At 43.8% G+C, this 21,813-nt stretch overlaps 1 protein-coding gene across 1 annotated transcript in view; it reads left to right on the top strand.

The window, feature by feature from the left end:
* Positions 1 to 21,313, top strand: part of tcp1 (t-complex 1) — a 54,574-nt gene extending 33,261 nt beyond the window's left edge. The window contains exons 10-12 of the mRNA XM_052011387.1: positions 10,014 to 10,206; positions 10,417 to 10,580; positions 20,797 to 21,313. Coding sequence (XP_051867347.1) covers positions 10,014 to 10,206; positions 10,417 to 10,580; positions 20,797 to 21,013 — 574 coding nt within the window. The 3' untranslated portion in view covers positions 21,014 to 21,313. The remainder of the gene's footprint in view (positions 1 to 10,013; positions 10,207 to 10,416; positions 10,581 to 20,796) is intronic.
* Positions 21,314 to 21,813: the final 500 nt, after the last annotated feature.

The raw sequence follows: 21,813 nt of genomic DNA, 5'->3' as shown, positions 1-21,813 counted from the left end.
GGTTGAAATGTCCAGTACTAGAAGGCATACATTTCAGGTGGGGGGGGGTGTAAGTTCAAAAGGTATGTGGGACAAGTTTTTATTACACAGTGGCAGGTGTCTGGAATGCACTGCCGTGGTGGTGGTGGAAGCAGAAACGATAGAGGTGTTTGAGGCTTTTAAATAGGCACATGAATGTGCAGAGAATGGAGGGGTATGGACATTGTGTAGACCGAAGGGATTAGTTTCATGAGGCATTTAATTACTAGTTTAGTTACTTTGGCACAACATTGTGAGCCAAAGGGCCTGTTTCTGTGCAGTACTGTTCTATGTTCTATCATGCCTACTCTGCCATTCGGTAAGATGGTGGCTGATATTTCAACTCAGTCCAGAATTCCTCCATATTCACAAATCTTCTCAATCTCTCTATGTAAAGAAAATCTGTCTCCATCTGAAATAAACTTGGTGACTGAGCCTCCACAGCCTTCATCAGTAGTGAATTCCAAACACTCAGTACTCTCTCAGTGAAGGAATTTCTCATATCTGTCCTGAATGGCGAACTCCTTATTTAGAGCCTGTGATCTCTGGTTCAAGACACTTCAGCGAGGGGAAACATCAACTCTCCACCTAGCCTTTAAAGGATTTTTTGTTTGCATGTGATCACCCCCCATTCTTCTCAACTCTTGAAAGAACAAAACCCAGTCTTTTCTCATAGAATAAACCCACAGTCCCAGGAATTAACCTGGTGAGCCTGTGCTACACTCCCTCCATCACAAATATATCACTCCTCTAGCTTCCAAGTTCATTTTTGGTAATGTGTACAAAGATACCCAGGTCCCTCTTAACATAACATTTTTCCATATTTTCAACTGAACTGATTAACCTCATATTTCCACTTAATATCCATCTGGCACATTCTTACTCATTCACTTAGTCTGCCCTTATCTCTTTGAAGCTTCTCTGCATCTTCTTCGCACTGGCACCCAGCTTTGTATTAGCAGTAAATTTAGCTGCATTGACATGAATTGCATCTAGCACCAAGGAGTACAGTTATGGTTGCTGGACATCAACTTAGCCCAAGGACATCCCGACAGGATTCCCTCAAGATAGTGTCTGGGATTTAACCATCTTTGGCTGCTTCACCATAATCTTCTCTCCATTGAAAGTGATATCAAAGTGTTCAGTTCATTCACAATTCCTCAGATAATGAAGCAGTCCACAATGTCTGATAAATGGTGAGTATTATTTCTGCCAGACAACTTGTAGGTGATGACAATCTCCAACGAAAGAGCTTATCTCCTCACAATATGCAATACCATCACCAAGTTCCCTATCATCTTCATGGGAAGCACTATTTACCGGAAATTTCATTGATCTGGAAATACGCATAATGTTGTTACAAGAGCAGGTCAGAAGCTGGACATCCTGTGGCAAGCAAGTCACTTCCTGACACCACAAATACTTGCCACCAACCACAAGGCACAAGTCAGGATTCTGAAAGAATACTCTCCTTGTCTGGATGAATCAAACTCCAAATTCATCCAAGAAGCTTCGCACCATCCAGGAAAAAGCTGTCTAATTGAAAGGCACACCATCTACCACACTACACATTCACTCCCTCCACCAAAGGCACACGAAAACTGCAGATAAACCTCTCCAAGACCTCTGCAGTAGTTTCTGGAGACCATGACATCTTCCACCTCAGAGGACTAGTTATTGAAATATTCCCTCAAGTCATACATGATCCTAACTCAGAAACAAATTGTGATCCCTTCATCACTGGATCCAAATAGTGGAGCTCCTTAACCAATACCAGTTGCACCTTGCCCACATCTGGTTCTGGTGACCCTTGATTTCCTCAATATCCAGCAATCTATCAATCCCCATTCTAAATGAATTAAATCATTGAGCCTCTACAGCCTTCCTGAGTAGGGAATTCCAGATATTCATCACTTCCTACATACCCCTTATTCTGAATCAGTTAAGGAGAACAAAACTGTAGACTGTGTGTTCCCGTAGTGTCGCACCAAAGTACATTCTTTGACCTTGCTACTTAGTCCTACCAGGTGCTTTATGGACATGGCAGTGTCCAGATTATTCCAGTCAATTTCAATATTTGTTTCTAATTTTAATCTGAGGGATTATTTGTGATATTTGGTTCAGGACCTCCCATTTATTTGCTGCCACACTTATCAATAGTGTGACCAGTTATACGCGTGGGATAAAGAAAATTCAACCATGTATAACTAAGGCACTGCTGTTGTGTTAATAGTAATGACATGGTCTGATACATACCTTGTGCTTTTGCATGTAGTCGGTACAATGAGTTGTTCAGGTAGCAAGCTTGTCATTAAGTGTACAACTGAAGGCAGCCACTCCACACATAGTGTGTGTGCTGGCTGAGAAACACCCATGTGTCCTGTTCCCATCTTCCTTCACTGGGAATGTAGACCAGCAGATCCCAACACTGGGAATGCAGCTCCCACTGTCCTGTACATGATCCATATCCCTTCATTCCCTGCATATTCATGTGTCTATCTAACAGCCTCGTAAACTCTACTGTTGTATCTGCTTCCACCACTACCCCCAGTAGTGCATTCCAGGCACCTACCACTCTCCATGTAACAAAAAAATCAAAACTTGCCCCGCACATCTCTCTCAAACTTTCCCCCTTCACCTTAAATGCATGTCTTCTACTACTTGACATTTCTACCCTGGGAAAAAGATTCTGTCTACCCTATCTTTGCCTCTCATAATCTTATAAATCTCTATCAGGTCTCCCCTCGGCCTCCAATGCTCCAGAGAAAACAACTCAAGTTTGTTTACCAGACAGCATCCTGGTAAACCTCTTCTGCGCCCTTTGCAAAGCCGCCACGACCAGAATTCTACTGATACATACCTTGTGCTTTTGCATGTAGTCGGTACAATGAGTTGTTCAGGTAGCAAGCCTGTCATTAAGCATACAACTGAAGGCAGCCACTCCGCATATTGTGTGTTGGCTGAGAAACACCCATGTGTCCTGCTCTCGTTCTTCCTTCACTGGGAATGCTCCAAGTGCGGCTGAACCAGTTTTATATAACTGCAACATGACTTCATTGGTCGGGACATTGTGTATGAGAGCAATGAAGACAAGCATGCTATATGTCTTCGTTACCACCCTATCTACTTGAGTAGCCATTTTTAGGGAGTTGATCTGCAATCTTACTGATATATATATACACACCAAACAACAAAGGGCCCAGCACCAATCCCTGCGAAACACTGCTGGTCATGCATCTCCAGCCAGAATAACACAATTCCACCCCTACTCTCTGTCTTCTATGGGCCAGCCAATTCTAAATCCAATCTATCAAGTCACTGTAAATCCCATACATCTTAACCTTCGGGATCAGTTTACCATGAGGGACCTTGTTAAATGCCTTACTAAAATTCATGCAGACTGTTCTACCCTCATCAATCACCTTTGTCACCTCCTCAAAGAACTCAATCAAGTTTATACGAGGTGACATGTCCCGTACAAAGCCTTGCTGACTGTCCCTAATCAGGCCATGGTTTTCCAAATGCATGTAAATCCTATCCCTAAGAATCTTCTCCAGTAACTTCCCTACCACTGATGTGAGGCTCACTGGCCTATAATTTCTTGATTTGTATTTAAGATTTCCAGCATCTGTGTAGCTTTTTTTTATTTCCATTTATTAAAATGGAAATATCAATGAACATTGGACAGGTATATACAGTATAACGTGGCTGTCTTGGTTTCCATGGTTGATCAGCCTGTTCATTATGTGGGGGGGGGGGGGCGGGGGGTGCACGTGGGGTGGAGAGGAATGATTTCAACTATAAAGCTAACTATAATCAAAAGAATGTTAGTGCTTCTTAGTAATTGCATACATAGAGAATATGGTTACCCTTTCTGAAATTGATAGCAATTACTGTTCCAATGGAAGTGCAAGTACATAGTTTGCTGAAAGCAGTGTCACAGGTAGACAGGGTGGTGAAGAAGGCATTTGGCACGCTGGCCTTCATCGGTTGGGGCATTGAGTATAGGAGTTTGGAAGTTATATTGCAGTTATATAAGACGTTGGTGAGGCCTCACTTGGAGTACTGTATACCATTTTGGTCACCCTGTGAGAGAAAAAATAATGTTAAACTAGAAAGAGTGCAATAAAGTTTTACTGGCATGTTGCCTGGACTTGAGTTACAAGGAGCGGTTGTGTAGACTAGGACTTTATTCCCTGGAACGTAGGAGATTGAGGGGTGACCTGTTAGAGGTATATAAGATCATAAGGGGCATAGATGGTGAAAGCACATAGTCTTTTTCCCAGGGAGGGGTTGCTAAAAACAAGAGGGCATAGGTTTAAGATCAGAAGCAAGAGATTTAAAGGGGTCATCAGGGGCAGCTTCTTCATGGTGTGTATTTGGAATGAACTGCCAGAAATAGTGGTTGAGGCGGGCACATTAGCAACATTCAAAAGCCATCTAGGTAAGTACGTGGATAGGAGAGGTTTAGAGGCTATGGGCCGAACATAGGCAGATGGGACTAGCTCACTGGGCAACACATTCGGCATGGATGAGTTGGGGCTGAAAGGCCTGTTTCCATGCTGTATGACTCTATGGAAGCTGAGAGTGGCATTTTAGGATAGTAGACCATAAGACACGAGCAGAATAAGGCCATTTGGCCCATCAAATCTGCTCTGCCATTCAGTCATAGCTGATCTATTGTTCCCTCTCAATCCCATTCTGCTGCCTCCCACCACCCCCCCCGTAACCTTTGACATTCTTACTAATCAAGAACCTATCAACCTCTGTTTTAAATATATCCAATGACTTGGCCTCCACAGTCGTCTGTGGCAATGAACCCCACAGATTCACCTGCCTCAGGCTAAAGAAATACTTCCTCATCTCTGTTCTAAAGGGGCGTCCTTTTATTCTGAGGCTATGTCTTCTGGTCCTAGACTCTCCCACTATTGGAACCATCCTCTCCACGTCCACTCTACCCAGGCCTTTCAATATTTGGTAGGTTTCAATGAGATCCCCCCTCATCCTTCTATCCTTCTGAACTCCAGCGAATAGAGGCCTAGAGCCATTAAACGCTTCTCATTAGTTAGCCCTTTCATTCCTGGGATCATGCTCGTAAACCTCCTCTGGTCCCTCTCCAACATCAGCACATCCTTCCTTAGATATGGGGCCCAAAACTACTCTCAATACTCCAAATGTGGTCTGACCAATGCCTTATAAACCCTCAGCGTTACATCCTTGCCTTTATATTCTAGTCCTCTCAACATGAATGCTAACATTGCATTTGTCTTCCTTACTACCGATTCAACTTGCAAGTTAACCTTTAGGGAATCCTGCACTAGGACTCCCAAGTCCCTTTGCACGTCCGATTTCTGAATTCTCTCCCCACTTAGAAAATAGTCTATGCCTTTAATTCTTCTACCAAAGTGCATGACCGTAAACTTCCTTACGCTGCATTCCATCTGCCACTTCTTTGCCCATTCTCCCAACCTATCCAAGCCCTTCTGCAGACTCCCTGCTTCCTCAACACTAACTGCCCCTCCACTATCTTTCTATCATCCGCAAACTTAGCCACAAAGCCATCAATTCTGTCATCCAGATCATTAACATATAACATGAAAAATAGCGGACCCAATGCCAACCCCTGTGGAACACCACTCGCCTATAGCAGCCAACCAGAAAAGGCCCCCTTTATTCCCACTCTTTGCCTTTTGCCAGTCAGCCAGCCTTCTATCCATGCTAGTAAATAACTTGTTTAGCTGCCTCATGTGCGGCGCTTTATCAAAGGCCTTCTGAAAATCCAAGTAAACAACATCCACTGTCTCTCCTTTGTTTATCCCGCTTGTTATTTCCTCAAAGAATTCTAACAGACTTGTCAGGCAACATCTCCCTTTGGCCTATTTTGTCATGTACTTCCAAGTACCCCGAAACCTCATCCTTAATAATGGACTCTAAAACCTTACCAACCACTGAAGTCAGGCTAACTGGCCTATAATTTCCTGTCTTTTGTCTCCCTCTCTTAAAGAGTAGAGTTAGTGATTTTCCAGTCCTCTGGAAGCATCCCTGACTCTAGTGATTCTTGAAAGATTACCATCAATGTCTCTATAATCTCTTCAGCTACCTCTTTCAGAACCCTGGGATGTAGTCCATCTGGTCCAGGTGATTTATTCACCTTCAGAACTTTCAGCTTCCCAAGCACCTTCTCCTTAGTAATTGCGACAACACTCAGTTCTGGCAACCCCCAACCCACCACACCTCCCCCCTCCCCCCCATTCTCTCGAATTTCTGGCATGTTGCCGGTGTCTTCCTCTTTTATGTTATTAGCTAGCTTACGTCATGTTTCATTTTTTTTCTCTCCTTATTCTTTTTTAGTTGCGTTCTGTTGGTTTTTAAAGCTTCCCAACACTCTAGCTTCCCGCTAGTTTTTACAATATTGTATTCCCTCTCTTTTGCTTTTATGCTGTCTTTGACTTCCCTTATCAGCCACGGTTGCCTCATTCTCTCTTTAGAATGCTGTGGCTTCTTTGGGATGAAATTATCCTGCGTCTTCTGAGTTACTCCCAAAAACTCCTGCCATTGCTGCTCTACTGTCATATCTGCTAGGGACCTTTGACCAGCTCCTCTCTCATTCCTCTGTTGTTACCTTTACTTAACTGTAATACTGATCTCAACCGTAATACTGATACGTCTGATTTTAGCTTCTCCCTCTCGAACTGCGGGGGTGAATTCTATCATATTAGGATCACTGCCTCCTAAGGGTTCCTTTTGACTTAAGCTCCCTAATCAAATCTGGTTCATTGCACAGCACCAAACCTAGAATTGCCTTTTCCCTAGTGGGTTCGGCCACAAGCTGCTCTAAAAAGCCATCTTGTAGGCATTCTACAAATTCCTTCTCTTGGGATCCAGTGCTAACCTGATTTTCCCAGTCTACCTACACATTGAAGTCCCCCATGACCACCATAACATTGCCTCTCTTACATGCCTTTTCTATCTCTTGTTCTAATTTGTACCCCACATCCTTGTTACCTTTCAGAGGACTGTATACAACCCCCATTGGGGTCTTCTTACCCTTGCATTTCCTTAACTCTACCCACAAGGATTCTACATCTTCTGATCCTCTGTCACTTCTTGCTAAGGATTTGATTTCATTTTTTACCAACAGAGCTACCCCACCCCCTCTGCCTACCTGCCTGTCTTTTCAATAGGATATGTATCCTTGGATTTTTAGTTCCCAGCTGTAATCTTCTTTCAACCACGACTGTGATGCCCCAACATTGTACCTGCTGATTTCTAACTGCACTGTAAGCTCATCTTCCTTGTTTTGTTTCCTGCGTGCATTCAAATATAACACATTCAGTCCTGTGTTCCGCCACCCCTTTCTCAAATCTGCCTCCATGTTGTCTGAAGTTAAATTCTTATCCTTTTCTAAACTTTCTGCCTTATTCTGGAGACTTCAGTGACCTCTCCTGCACTCTTCTTCCCTTTTACTTTATCCATACTTTTCCAATTTGTTGAACCCACACCCTACTATTTAGATTAAAGTTAATTTGGTAGGAGTGCAAAATATGGGTCAATTTAAATCTCAGCTTGGGTGGCATTCAGTGCAGGTTTGAATGACTTTGCTCCGAAGTACGGAGAACCTTGCCAGGATTGTGTTCTTCATTTATCCTCTCTGGGAATTGCAGATGGTGGATCTAGTTTCAGATAAGATCTAGCATGGTTGCAGTGTCCAACAGAAATTGGTGTCTTGGTTCTAACAGCCATCCCTAGGAAAATACTAGAATCTGTCGTAAAATTTGTAATCACACAACACTTGGAAAGCATTAACAGGATTGGATACAGAATAAGGGAAATCATACTGGAGTTTTTTTTGAGGGTGCAACTCACAAAATAAATAAGGGAGAACTTGCAGACGTGTATTTTGATTGAAGGTTTTGATAAGGTCCTACATAAGAGAATCGTGTGCAGAATTAAAGCACATGAGATTAGGGGTAATGTGCTGGCATGGATTGCAACTGTAGGAGATGGAATATTTGTGCCATCATGACTTTTCTTCTCAGCCTCCAAGAACCCAGTCTTTCCAGCTGAAACAGTGATCCAGTTGCACTTCTTCCAATCTAATTTACTGCACTGGATGTTCACAACGTGAACCTCTACATTGGAGAAACCAAATACTTATCAGGTGATCACTGAGCACCTGCGCTCAATCCGCAGGACCCACCCTTAGTTTCCTGTTGCTGGCCACTTTAATTCACCATCCCAGTCCCATTCTGACTTAGCTGTCTGTAACCTCCTGCACTGTTACGACAAGGTCCAGTGTAAGTTTGAGGAACAACACCTCATCTTCTGAATGGGCACCTTGCACCCTTCTAGATCTAAATTGAATTCAACTTTAGGTATTTGCCTTTCTGTATCAGAACTTTGTCTTCTGCTGCAAGTCATCCGTCTGTGATGCTGGTTCAGTTTTCCTTTCTATTAGTATAGACTGACCTGCTGGGCATGCCCCATCACCTAGCAACACTTCAAGCATCTTGTCTGCTGTTGCCCTCTAACTGCCTCATTAACTCATTTGATGTTAACCCTGGCTTTCCATTATCAGATATTACCTTTGTCTAACCCTCATGCCACCTTCTCTGCAACTTAAAACTACCTTTTTAAAAAAGAATTGGGAAAATGATTTAAAAATTCTTTTTCCCAATTCTGCCAATGGGTCTTTGACCTGAAATACTTCTCCCTCCACAGATGCTGCCTGACCTGTGGAGTGTTTCCAGCATTTTCTTATTTCATGAATTGAGAATTGGTTGACAGGAAACATCAGAAATAAAACTTCTCTGTGAGGCCAGCAGTGACTAATGGGATGCTGCAGGGATCAGTGATTTACCCCCAATATTCACTAGGCATGTCAGTGATCGGGTGAGGGAACTAAATGTCTGATGGCAATAGCACAAAGCTGAGAGCTGGGATCTGAAATTTAAACTATGCAGTGTGGTTTAGTCGGGTAAGTGAGTAGATGCAGTTTAATGTAGATAAATTTGAAGTTATCAACTTTCATTGCCACGAAGTTGTACAACACAGAAACAGCCCTTCACCCCACTGTATCCATGCTGCCCATTGTACCCATCCACACTAATCACATTTATCAACGTTAGGTCCGTAGCCTTCAATGTATTGTCTATTCAAGTACTTATTCAGATGGTTCTTAAATGTTGTGAGGGTCTCTGCCTCCACCACCTCTTCAGGGCAGCGTGTACCAGACTCCAAGATTCCCCCTCTAAACCTCCTCCCTCCTGGATTGCTGGAGGGTCCAGAACCAGAGATCACACCCTCAGGATATGGGGGATCAGGAGAAATATCTTCACCCAGAGAGTGGTGAACCTTCAGAATTCTCTTCCACAAAAACCAGTGGACACCGCGCCATTAAATCCATGACAAAAGGATTAAAGGAGGTGGGGCAAATGGAGGAATAGTATTGGTGGAGGATCTGTGATGGTGTTGAGTGGTGGAGCAGGTCTGAAGGGCCTCCTGCTCCTGTTTATTCTATTTCTGTACCAAGGCCTGTTGCTCTACATTTGGGGCCTCGTACGGCAGTGTTTTTTTAAAATTTATGTTTGTATTCAGTTTACCTCATGGACTCATTCCCCCTCCAGCTGTACAATTCTGTCCCTTTGTGCACCTTTGATGTCCTGTGCATGACTGAGTTTTAGAAGCCTGGTTGTTAAGCTTTGTAAGTTCTTCCCCTCTGCCCCCATCCTGAAACTTCCTGTTTTTCTTTTCATTCATCTGCCTTGTTATCTCCTTGGGTTTCTCAGTGTTCAGTGTTGTTTGATAATTCTTCCTATTAAGTACCTTGAATGCATAACATTTGTGCTTGTATAAGTTAAGTTCTAAAATACACATTACGAGTTGTGACTTGCTTTCCACTTTCTTTAGTGTAGTAAGTTTAAAGTGAGTTGAATTTAATTTTGCCTGTTAAGTGATGCTGCCAAATTGATCGGGCTTTTCATCTTGTTTTTAAGCACAAAGAGTCGTACTTCTGCTTCCATCATCTTGCGCGGAGCAAATGATTTCATGTGTGATGAGATGGAGCGCTCCCTCCATGATGCACTCTGTGTGGTGAAGAGAGTTCTTGAGTCCAAGTCGATAGTACCAGGAGGTGGTGCAGTGGAAGCTGCACTGTCCATCTACTTGGAGAACTATGCAACTAGTTTGGTATGGATTTTAATTTGAGCATTTCCAGTAAAAAGGCAAAATACAAAGCTTTCTAGTTTTCCTTCCTGCTGGCCATTTAAATTGTTGTGTGTCCTCTTTTGATACCTTCAAGATGTGTAGTAGATTAATTGTCACTCGTTTATTTTGGAGACATTGACCAAAAGTTGGTGAATATATTTGAAGTATTTGAAATTTTTGTTTTCCTTTTAGGGATCACGTGAGCAGCTAGCAATTGCTGAATTTGCCCGGGCCCTGTTGGTTATTCCAAAGACTCTGGCAGTAAATGCAGCTCAGGATTCAACTGACCTGGTGGCTAAATTGCGTGCATTCCACAATGAAGCCCAGGTAAATCCTGAGCGCAAAAATTTGAAATGGTAAGTACAGTTTTCTGCTTCAGGTAGTATGTGTCATTATCTGTAATTATAACTGTAGCCCACTGGATAGAACCATAGAACAATACAGCACAATACAGGCCCTTCCATGTTGTACCGACCTTTAAATTACCCCTTCCTCCCACATATCCCCCCTATTTTAAATTCCTCCATATGCTTATCTAACAATCTCTTGAACTTGACCAACATATCAGCCTCCACCACCACCCCAGGCAGCACATTCCATGCACTAACCACTCTCTGGGTGGAAAAACCTCCCTCTGATATCTCCCTTGAACTTCCCACCCATTACCTTAAAGGCATGCCTTCTTGTATTGAGCATTGGTGCCCTGGGAAAGAGGCACTGGCTGTCCACTCTGTCTATTCCTCTTAATATTTTGTATACCTCTCATCCTCCTCCTCTCCAATGAGTAAAGCCCTAGCTCCCTTAGTCTCTCCTCATAATCCATACTTTTCAATCCAGGCAGCATCCTGGTAAATCTACTCTGCACCCTTTCCAACACTTCCACGTCCTTCCTATAATGAGGCGACCAGAATTGGACACAGTACTCCAAGTGTGGTCTAACCAGAGTTTTGTAGAGCTGCATCATTACCTCATGGCTCTTAAACTCGATCCCACAACTTATGAAAGTTAACATCCCATAAGCTTTCTTAACTACCCTATCCATCTGTAAGGCAACTTTCAGTGATCTATGGATATGAACCCCCAGATCCCTCTGCTCCTTCACACTGCCCAGAATCCTGCCATTAACCTTGTACTCCGCCTAGGAGTTTGTCCTTCCAAAGTGTACCACCTCACACTTCTCCGGATTGAATTCCATTTGCCGCTTGTCAGCCCAGCTCTGCATCCTATCAATATCTCTCTAAGTTTCGACAGCCCTCCACACTATCTACAACACCACTGACCTTTGTGTCGTCTGTAAACTTGCTAACCCACCCTTCCACCCCCTCATCCAAGTCATTAATAAATATCACGAAAAGTAGAGGTCCCAGAACCAATCCTTGTGGGACACCACTAGTCATAGCCCTCCAATCTAAATGCACTCCCTCCACCACAAACCCTCTGCTTTCTACAGGCAAGCCAATTCTGAATCCCACGGCCAAGCCTCCCTGGATCCCTTGCCCTCTGACCTTCTGAAGAAGTCTACCATATGAAACTTTGTCAAATGCCTTACTAAAATCCATGTAGGTCACATCTACTGCACTACCCTCATCAACCTTCCTGGTCACCTCCTCAAAGAACCCTATCAGGCTTGTGAGGCAAGATCTTCCCTTCACAAAGCCATGTTGGCTGTCCCTAATCAGTCCATGATTCTCTAAATGCTCATAGATCCTATCTCTTAGAATCCTTTCTAACAGCTTGCCCACCACAGATGTAAGGCTCACCGGTCTGTAATTCCCTGGACTATCCCTACTGCCTTATTTGAATAAGGGGACAACATTTGTCACCCTCCAATCCTCCGGTACCATTCCCATGGACAATGAGGACTCAAAGATCCTAGCCAACGGTTCAGCAATCTCCTCCCTCGCCTCGCACAGCAGCCTGGGGAATATTCTGTCAGGCCCCGGGGACTTATCTGTCCTAATATTTTCTAACAGCTCCAACACATCCTCTCTCTTGATATCTACATGCTCTAGAACATTAACCTTACCAACACCGTCCTCAGTGTCATCAAGACCCCGCTCTTTGGTGAATACTGAAGAGAAGTATTCATTGAGAACCTCGCCCACGTCCACAGCTTCCAGGCACAACTTCCCACCTTTGTCCCTAATCGGTCCTACCTTTACTCTCGTCATCCTTCTGCTCTTCACATAAGAGAAAAAAGCCTTGGGATTCTCCTTAACCCTACTCGCCAAAGCCTTTTCATGTCCCCTTCTTGCTCTCCTCAGCCCCTTCTTAAAGTTCCTTCCTTGCTACTCTATATTCCTCACGAGCCCTATCTGATCCTTGCTGCTTACACCTTATGTGTGCTGCCGCCTTCTTCCTAACTAGTTGTTCCACCTTTCTTTTTACCCATGGTTCCTTCACCCTGCCATTCTTTCTCTGCCTCACCGGGACAAATTTATCCCTAACATCCTGCAAGAGATATCTGAAAACGACCACATCTCCATAGTACATTTCCCTTCAAAAATGTAATCGCAATTTACACACTCAAGTTGTAGCCTTATAGCCTCATAATTTGCCTTTCCCCAATTAAATATCTTCCCGTCCTCTTTGCTCCTATCCTTTTCCATGACAATGCAAAAGATTATGGAGCAGTGGTCACTGTCCCTCAAATGCTCACCCACCAAGAGATCTGTCACCTGACCCGGTTCATTACCTAATACTAGATCTAATATGGCATTCCCTCTAGTCGGTTTGTCAACATACTGTGACAGGAATCTGTCCTGGACACACTTAACAAACTCTGCCCTGTCTAAACCTTTGGCACTAAGCAGGTGCCAATCAATATTTGGGAAGTTGAAGTCTCCCATGATAACAACCCTGTTATTCTTGCATCTTTCCAAAATCTGCCTCCCAATCTGCTCCTCCGTATCCTTGCTGCTACTATGGGGCCTATAGAATACTCCCAGTAGAGTAACAGTTCCTTTCTTGTTCCTAACTTCCACCCATACTGACTCTAGAGAGGATCCTTCTACATTATCCACCCTTTCTGCAGATGTAATAGTATCCCTGACCAGTATTGCCACCCCTCCTCTTCTTCTACCCCCCCCAATCCCTTTTAAAACACTGAAAACCAGGAATATTCAATATCCATTCCTGCCCTGGTGACAGTCAAGTCTCTGCAAGAGGCACAATATCATTATCCCATGTACTTATCCAAGCTCTCAGTTCATCACCCTTATTCCTGATACTTCTTGCATTTAAGTAAATGCACTTTAGCCCATCCACCTTTCTACCTTTATACCCTGTACTCTGCTTCTCCTTCCTCAAAGGATGATTCTTCTGATCGAGTAAAGGTTAAACAGCACCTTGGAAACCTCTTAAAAGTTACATTTTGTTTACATGGTGTGTCGTGGGCAAAACATGGGCTCATTTCATCCACCCAGAAGTCGCATGTTTCAAGTATTACATGGGATTAGGAAAAGTATAATCAAACAAGCTGTCTTTGCAGTCTTCTGGTATCTTATCCTGTTGCCTTTCATTCTGGGGTTTTTCAAGAATGAGGCAGCTCTTGCAATTTTAACAGTTGCTCTTCAGTACATTGAATGCCAGAGCATAATATTCAGAAGATTGTGGAAAAGGAGAGAGAGAAAAGTGCTGAAGAATGGATATGGAGTCTTCAAGGACCATAAATAATTTCAGTAGAGATTTTCAGGATCCTGATCCACTGAATAGGGATCAAGGTTTGTGAGGTGGATGCGTTGTCAGATTCTGCTATATAGCGTTGATAATGAAGGTTCATTCTTTGCTATAAAAGGTTTCAACAGTTAAGATCTGTGGGGACAGTTCAGACTGAACCTGAGTCCTATTCCAAGCAGATTACCCCAAGATCAAAAAAGGTGGTAATGCCTACACAAACTTTCAGATCACTCAAGCCCCAAAGCATAAAGATTAATTTTTATTGATTTTCAGTGTGACTCTGATTACAGAGCACAGTATGGGCCCTTCAGCCCACGATGTTGTGCCAACGTATATAAACCTACTCCACAATCTAACCCTTCCCTCCTGCACAACCCATAACCTTCCATTCTTCTTACATCCATGTGCCTACCTAATAGTCTCTTAAATGTCCCTATTTTATCAAGCTGTACCACCACCCATGGTAGTGCATTCCAGGCACCCACCACTCTTAGTGTAAAAAAAACCTTCCTCTGACATCTCCCCAAACTTCCCTCCACTCACCTTAAACAGAAGTTCTCTGGTATTTGCCATTGCCGCACTGGGAGAAAGGTGCTGGCTGTCCACTCTCCTCTCATAATCTTGTATGCCTCTATCAAGTACATAGAACAGTGAAGTACAGGAACAGGCCTTTCAGCTGATAATGTTATGCCGAACTAATTAAGCCAATGACACCTAATTACACTAATCCCTTCTGCCTGCACATGGTCCATATCCCTTCATTCTCTACATATTCATGTATTAGATATTCATCTAACCTCTATTGTGTCTGCCTCCACCACCACCCCTGGCATTGCATTCCAGGCACCCACCTCTCTGTGTAAAAAAAACTTGCCCTGTGCATCTGCTTTGAGCTTGCGCCCTCTCTCATCTTAAGTGCATGCCCTCTAGTATTAGAGATTTCAATCCTGGAAAAAAAGATACTGGCTGTCTACTCTATCTATGCCTCTCATAATCTTATAAGTTACAAAATAAAAGTGGGGAGAGAAAAAAACTTCAGAGGCTTCGTGGGTTTCGCTTCGGAAGACTTCGGAGCATATAAGTTTTTCTTTTTTATCTTTTTAAATAGGGTTTTAATTAGAAGGGTTAGTTTTTAATAGGGTTGTTGTTATTAGGGTTAGATTTTTATAAGGTTCTGTTTTAAGTGTCTTATAAGTTTTAATCGGGAGGAGTGGGGGCTGGACTGCGCAGGCGTAGCACGGGCAGTTTAAAAAGCAAACTGCCATATCTAGCGGGCAGCTTTGGAGCGGGCAGCTGAGTGAGAGGGAACAGAGTGTTTTGGGCTTTGGCGTAAAGGGGTGAGGAAAGGTAGGTGACTTGAGGAAAGGAAAGGGTATGAGTGTGGTATCCTGTACTCAGCGTCAGATGTGGGAGTTCCCGGAGTTTCCCTGCCTCCGGGAGGGCTACGTCTGCATCAGGTGCAGCTCGATGACCTGTGTCTGGTCAGGGAGAATGAGGAGGTGATAGAAAGGAGTTATAGGCAGGTGGTCACACCGGGGCCACGGGAGTCAGGCAAGTGGGTCACAGTCAGGAGGGGGAAGGGGAAGAGTTAGGTATTAGAGAGTACCCCTGTAGCTGTACCCCTTGATAATAAGTACTCCTGCTTGAATGCTGTTGGGGGAGACAGCCTACCTGGGGGAAGCAGCAGTGGCAGTGTCTCTGGCACAGAGTCTGGCCCTGTGGCTCAGGAGGGTAGGGAAGGAGAGAGGAGGGCATTAGTGATGGGGGACTCTATAGTTAGGTGGGCAGACGAGCGATTCTGTGGACGCAGGAAAGAAACTTGGAAGGTAGTTTGCCTCCCAGGTGCCAGGGTCCGGGATGTTTCAGATCGCGTCCAAGATATCCTGAAGCGGGAGGGAGAACAGCCAGAGGTCGTGGTACATATTGGTACCAATGACATAGCTAGGGAAAGGAATGAGGTCCTGAAAAAAGACTATAGAGAATTAGGAAGGAAGTTGAGAAGCAGGACCTCAAAGGTAGTAATTTCCAGGTTACTGCCTGTGCTAAGTGACAGTGGGTATAGGAACAGAATGAGGAGGAGGTTAGGCTGAGGGATTGGAGTAAGGAGCAGGGATTCAGATTTCTGGATCATTGGGCCTCTCTTGGGGCAGGTATGACCTGTTCAAAGAGGACGGGTTGCACTTGACTCCCGGGGGACCAATATCCTGGCGGGGAGGTTTGCTAAGGCTACTGGGGAGGGTTTAAACTAGAATTGTTGTGGGGTGGGATCCGAACTGGAGAGACTGGGGAAGAGGTGTTTGGCTCTCAAATAGAAAAAGCTAGTAGTAGGTATGATAGGCAGGTGATGGAGAGGGGACGTGCTCAGACAGATTTGAGATGTGTCTATTTTAACGCAAGGAGTATTGTGAACAAGGCAGATGAGCTTAGAGCTTGGGTCAATACTTGGAGCTATGATGTGGTGGCCATTACGGAGACTTGGATGGCGCAGGGACTGGAATGGTTGCTTCAAGTGCCGGGTTTCAGATGTTTCAGAAAGGACAGGGAGGGAGGTAAAAGAGGTGGGGGAGTGGCACTGTTGATCAGAGATGGTGTCACAGCTGCGGAAAAGGTGGACGTCGTGGAGGGACTGTCTACGAAGTCTCTGTGGGTGGAGGTTAGGAACAGGAAGGGGTCAATTACTTTATGGGGTGTTTTTTATAGGCCGCCCAATAGTAACAGGGATATTGAGGAGTAGATAGGGAAGCAGATCCTAGAAAGGTATGAGAATAACAGAGTTGTTGTGATGGGGGATTTTAATTTCCCAAACATTAATTGGCATCTCCAGGGGTTTAGATGGGGTGGAGTTTGTTAGGTGTGTTCAGGAAGGATTCTTGACACAATATGTAGATAGGCCTACAAGAGGAGAGGCTGTGCTTGATTTGGTATTGGGAAATGAACCTGGTCAGGTGTCAGATCTCTCAGTGGGTGAACATTTTGGTGATAGTGATCATAATTCTATCTCCTTTACGTTAGCACTGGAGAGAGATAGGGACAGACTAGAAAGGTGTTTACTTGGAGTAAAGGGAATTATGAGGCTCTCAGGTAGGAAATTGGAAGATTAGATTGGGAACAGATGTTCTCAGGGAAAAGTACAGAAGAAGTGTGGCAAATATTCAGGGGATATTTGTGTGGAGTTCTGCATTGGCATGTTCCAATGAGACGGGAGTCACGAGAAGATACAGGAACCGTGGTGTACAAAGGCTATAATAAATCTAGTCAAAAGGAAAAGAAAAGCTTACAAAAGGTACAGAGAGTTAGGTAATGTTAAGAGATCTGGAAGAGTATAAGTAATAGGAAGGAGCTTAAGGAGATTAGGAGAGCCAGAAGGGGGCATGAGAAGGCCTTGGTGGGCAGGATTAGGGAAAACCCCAAGGCATTCTAACAGGTATGTGAAGAGCAAGAGGATAAGATGCCAAAGAATAGGGCCTATCAAGTGCAGTAGTGGGAAAGTGTGTATGGATCCGGAAGAAATGGCAGAGGTACTTAATGAATACTTTACATCAGTATTCACTACGGAAAAAGATCTGGGGGATTGTAGCGGGGACTTGCAGCGGGCTGAAAAGCTTTAGGAAAAGGGAGGTGCTGAAACTTCTGGAAAGCATGAAGTTGGATAAGTCGCCGGGACCGGATGAGATGTACCCCAGGCTGCTGTGGGAGGCAAGGGAAGAGATTGTGAAGCCTCTGATGATGATGTTTGCATCGTCGATGGAAACGGGAGAGGTTCTGGAAGATTGAAGGGTTGCGGATGTTGTTCCCTTATTCAGGAAAGGGACTAGGGATAGCCCAAGGAATTATAGACCAGTGAGTCTCACCTCAGTGGTTGGTAAACTAATGGAAAACATCCTGAGATGCAGGATTTATGAACATTTGGAAAGGTATAATATGGTTAGGAATAGTTAGCATGGCTTTTGTCAAGGGCAGGTCCTGCCTTACGAGCCTGATTGAATTTTTTGAGTATGTGACTAAACACATCGATGAAGGGAGAGTGGTAGATGTTGTGTATATGGATTTCAGCAAAGCGTTTGATAAGGTACCCCATGCAAGGCTTATCGAGAAAGTAAGGTGGCATAGGATCCAAGGGGGCATTGCAATGTGGATCCAGAACTGGCTGGCCCACAGAAGGCAAAGAGTGGTTGTTGAAGGGTCGTATTCTGAGTGGAGGTCGGTGACCAGTGGTGTACCTCAGGGATCTGTACTGGGACCCTTGCTCTTTGTGATTTTTATAAATGACCAGGATGAGGAAGTGGAGGGGTGGATTAGTAAGTTTGCGGATGACACAAAGGTTGGGGGTGTTGTGGATAGTTTGGAGGGCTGTCAGAGGTTACAGTGGGACATAGATAGGATGCAAAGTTGGGCTGAGAAGTGGCAGATGCAGTTCAACCCAGCTAAGTGTGAAGTGGTTCATTTTGGTAGGTCAAATATGATGGCAGAATATAGTCTTAATGGTAGGACTCTTATCAGTGTGGAGGATCAGAGGGATCTTGAGGTCCGTGTCCATAGGACACTCAAAGCAGCTGCGCAGGTTGACTCTGTGGTTAAGAAGGCATATGGTGTATTGTCCTTCATCAATCGGGGAATTGAATTTAGGAGCCGAGAGGTATTGTCGCAGCTATGTAGGTCCCTGGTCAGACCCCACTTGGGGTACTGTGCTCAGTTCTGGTCGCCTCACTACAGGAAGGATGTGGAAGCCATAGAAAGGGTGCAGAGGAGATTTACTAGGATGCTGCCTGGAATGCGGAGCATGCCTTATGAAAGTAGGTTGAGGGAACTCGGCCTTTTCTCCTTGGAGCGACAGAGAATGAGGGGGCACCTGATAGAGGTATATAAGATGATAAGAGGTATTGATCAGGTAGATAGAGGCTTTTCCCCAGGGCTAAAATGGTGGCCACAAGAAGACATAGGTTTAAGGTGCTGGGGAGTAGGTATAGGGGAGATGTCGGGGTAAGTTTTTTTTACTCCGAGAGTGGTGAGTGCGTGGAATGGGCTGCCGGCAACGGTGGTGGAGGTGGATACGATAGGGTCTTTTAAGAGACTGTTGGATAGGTACATGGAGCTGAGAAAAATAGAGGGCTACGCGTAAGCCTAGTAATTTCTAGGGTTGAGACATGTTCGGCACAGGTTTGTGGGCCGAAGGGCCTGAATTGTGCTATAGTTTTTCCATGTTCTAAATTTCTATCAGGCGTGCCCGTCAGCCTCTACTGCTCCAGAGAAAACAACCCGAGTATATCCAACCTCATAGCTGAGTTCCTCCAGCGCTTTGTGTGTTTCTCCCTATAGCAGGCAGCATTCACCTCTTCTGCACCGTCTCCATTGTCACCATATCCTTCCTGTTATGGGGTGACCAAAATTGAACACAATACTCCAGATGCAGCTTAACTAGAGTTTTATAAAGCTGCAACATAACTTCCTGACTCTTGAACTCATTGCCTTGACCAGTAAAGGCAAGCATGCCATATGTCTTCCTTAGCACCCTTTCGACTTGTGCAGCCACTTTCAGGGAGCTATGGAATTGAACCCCAAGATTCCACTGTACATCAACACTGTTAAGGGTCCTGCCATTAACAGTGTATTATCCCTTTACATTTAGTCTGCCAAAGATCAATACCTCGCATTTGCCCAGATTAAATTCCATTAGTTTGTTTTGGGATCAACAGTCAGAGTGAGTGGAATAGTTATTGACGCACTTGTCACTTTTGCTCATACTGTAGGAGCAGCACTGGACAGAGGTTCTACAGTTCAGACTTGCTGGCAGTTTAATGTGTAGTTGGGAACCTAGTCAATAAGTAACATTCAGGCTTGGCCTGCTTTCAACTTCACGTCATTCCCAAGGACTGAGGAAACTGCCTCCACTTGTGGGATAATTCCAAATAGAAGACTTAGTTTCAAGGCCATTCCACTGTTTAAATTAAATACAACCTTAGTGGAAAGAAATTTTTTTCAGCAAAACATCGGAGGTGAACTGCCATCATTAGACCTGACTGGTGGTAAGGCTGAAGCTGACTGATGGAGTGAGGCAGACTGGGCATCTGGAACTTGAGAAAATGGAGCAATGAAAGGTTGTTTCTTCAAACCAATGACAGGAGATATGGAGAAGGTGAATCCATGGAACGTTGACACATTCAGCCCATTGTCAGTACATTATGAGGTCAGCAGAAATTCAGTGTAAAATTGGGCGCGGAAAGAAAATAGCTTGAGCGAGGAAAATAGAATGAAGAAAAGTCGGGAGAGGGGGAAGACATTCTAAAACTATCCAAAAATTCATAAGATGGAGGAATGAGACAATTTGGCAGTAATTATTAATTACATTGTTAAAAGGGTGTTTGCGTTAAAGTGATAAGTTCACTTTGTCTGTTTAGTTCAGGCAAGTTACAGCGGAATAACTTTAAATTGGGATCATGGTTGGCACAGATTCTGCTGTACTGTTCTGTGTTCATGTCCACAGTAGAAATAAGGCATTGAAGAGACAGAGCAAAACCAACTGTAACAACTTCTTGCACATTAAAATTTAACTCTGGCATGGCTTTGGTTTTGATGGACTTTTCATTTATAATAGGTTTTTAATCCATCTTTGTTGGGTGAATTATCATTAGCAAAGGAGGCAAGTTCGCTGCCTGGAATAGCGGAAGAACATTCTATTGAAGCTGAGTCCCTTTCCCCCACAACTTTTATAGGATGTCTTAGATTTGATTATTTTTAGAGGGAATGATTATTTTGGCTCTCATAGGCGATTTAGGGACTTTGTGTCATGGTCAAGCTCCAAGTGAGGTTGATGTGAAGGTTTCTTGGTCTGATTGCCTAGCCTCATTTTTAAATCCCTATTTGAAACATACAACACACTTTTCTTTCCTTACATAGGATTGGCCTTGATTTAGTGAATGGTAAGCCAAGAGACAACAAGCAAGCTGGGGTATTTGAGCCAACTATGGTGAAAACTAAGAGTCTGAAGTTTGCAACAGAAGCTGCTATTACCATCCTTCGCATTGATGATCTTATCAAACTTTATCCAGAGGAAAAGCAGGACAAAGGAAAGAGTTACCATGATGCGGTTCAAAGTGGAGAACTGGATGGCTAAAGCAACTATAGATACAGCCATAATATTTGTCAGACATAATTTGTATTTTAGTGTTAGTTAGCAAAATACAACATAAAATGCTCCTTCATCTATTGTTTGTGTTACAGTGGCACATATAGTGAATATTTAAGTTCCATCTATTGTGTAAAAGGAATAGGATGAAAAATTCCCCCTCCTGTCTGGGTGGCTCAAGGCTCTAGTGACAGGAGGGAGGAGTGTTGCAGTTTCTCTGAGCTGCTGAAAACTGTGACTTTCATTTCTGTCTTGAATAAAAGTTTGTCATGAAAGGATAGAAATTTATATTGGCTTCTGTGTTTTATCTGTCAAGTTCACTGGAACATTTTCATATTTTAAGCTTTGGAATGGTGAGATTTGTCACACTTACACATTCTCCACTCTGCCCTGAAGAATTACTCTGATGTCCTGTTACTGCTTGTGTTAAATGAATTTATGTTCACAAACTCACAAAGAGGCAGGTTGGATCAGTAACAAGCTCATCCAGTAAAGGGGCATCTTGAACATCATGGGCTTATGCTAGCTACTGAAATATAGACTTGCCTTTTGCAGATCCCAGATGCTGACTGGGTTCTGATAGAGGTCTGACGTGGAGGTGCTCACCAAATGGCTGGGAGAGTTTTGAAGTCAGGCTTTCCCACTGGTCAAACACCACTGATGAAAGATCAACAGCTGTTTCTGCAAATGCTGTAAGATCTGAGTGCTTCTGCCATTTATTGTGTGTCATCTGTAGTTTTTTTTTTGTTTTTTTTTAAAGATTTTGAATATTTCTGACATTTGAAAAA

Source organism: Pristis pectinata, chromosome 3 (genome assembly GCF_009764475.1).
Source record: "Pristis pectinata isolate sPriPec2 chromosome 3, sPriPec2.1.pri, whole genome shotgun sequence".
NCBI classification, from domain to species: Eukaryota; Metazoa; Chordata; class Chondrichthyes; order Rhinopristiformes; family Pristidae; genus Pristis; species Pristis pectinata.
The sequence above is the reverse complement of the archived record's forward strand: the minus strand, read 5'-3'. Positions and strand labels throughout refer to the sequence as shown.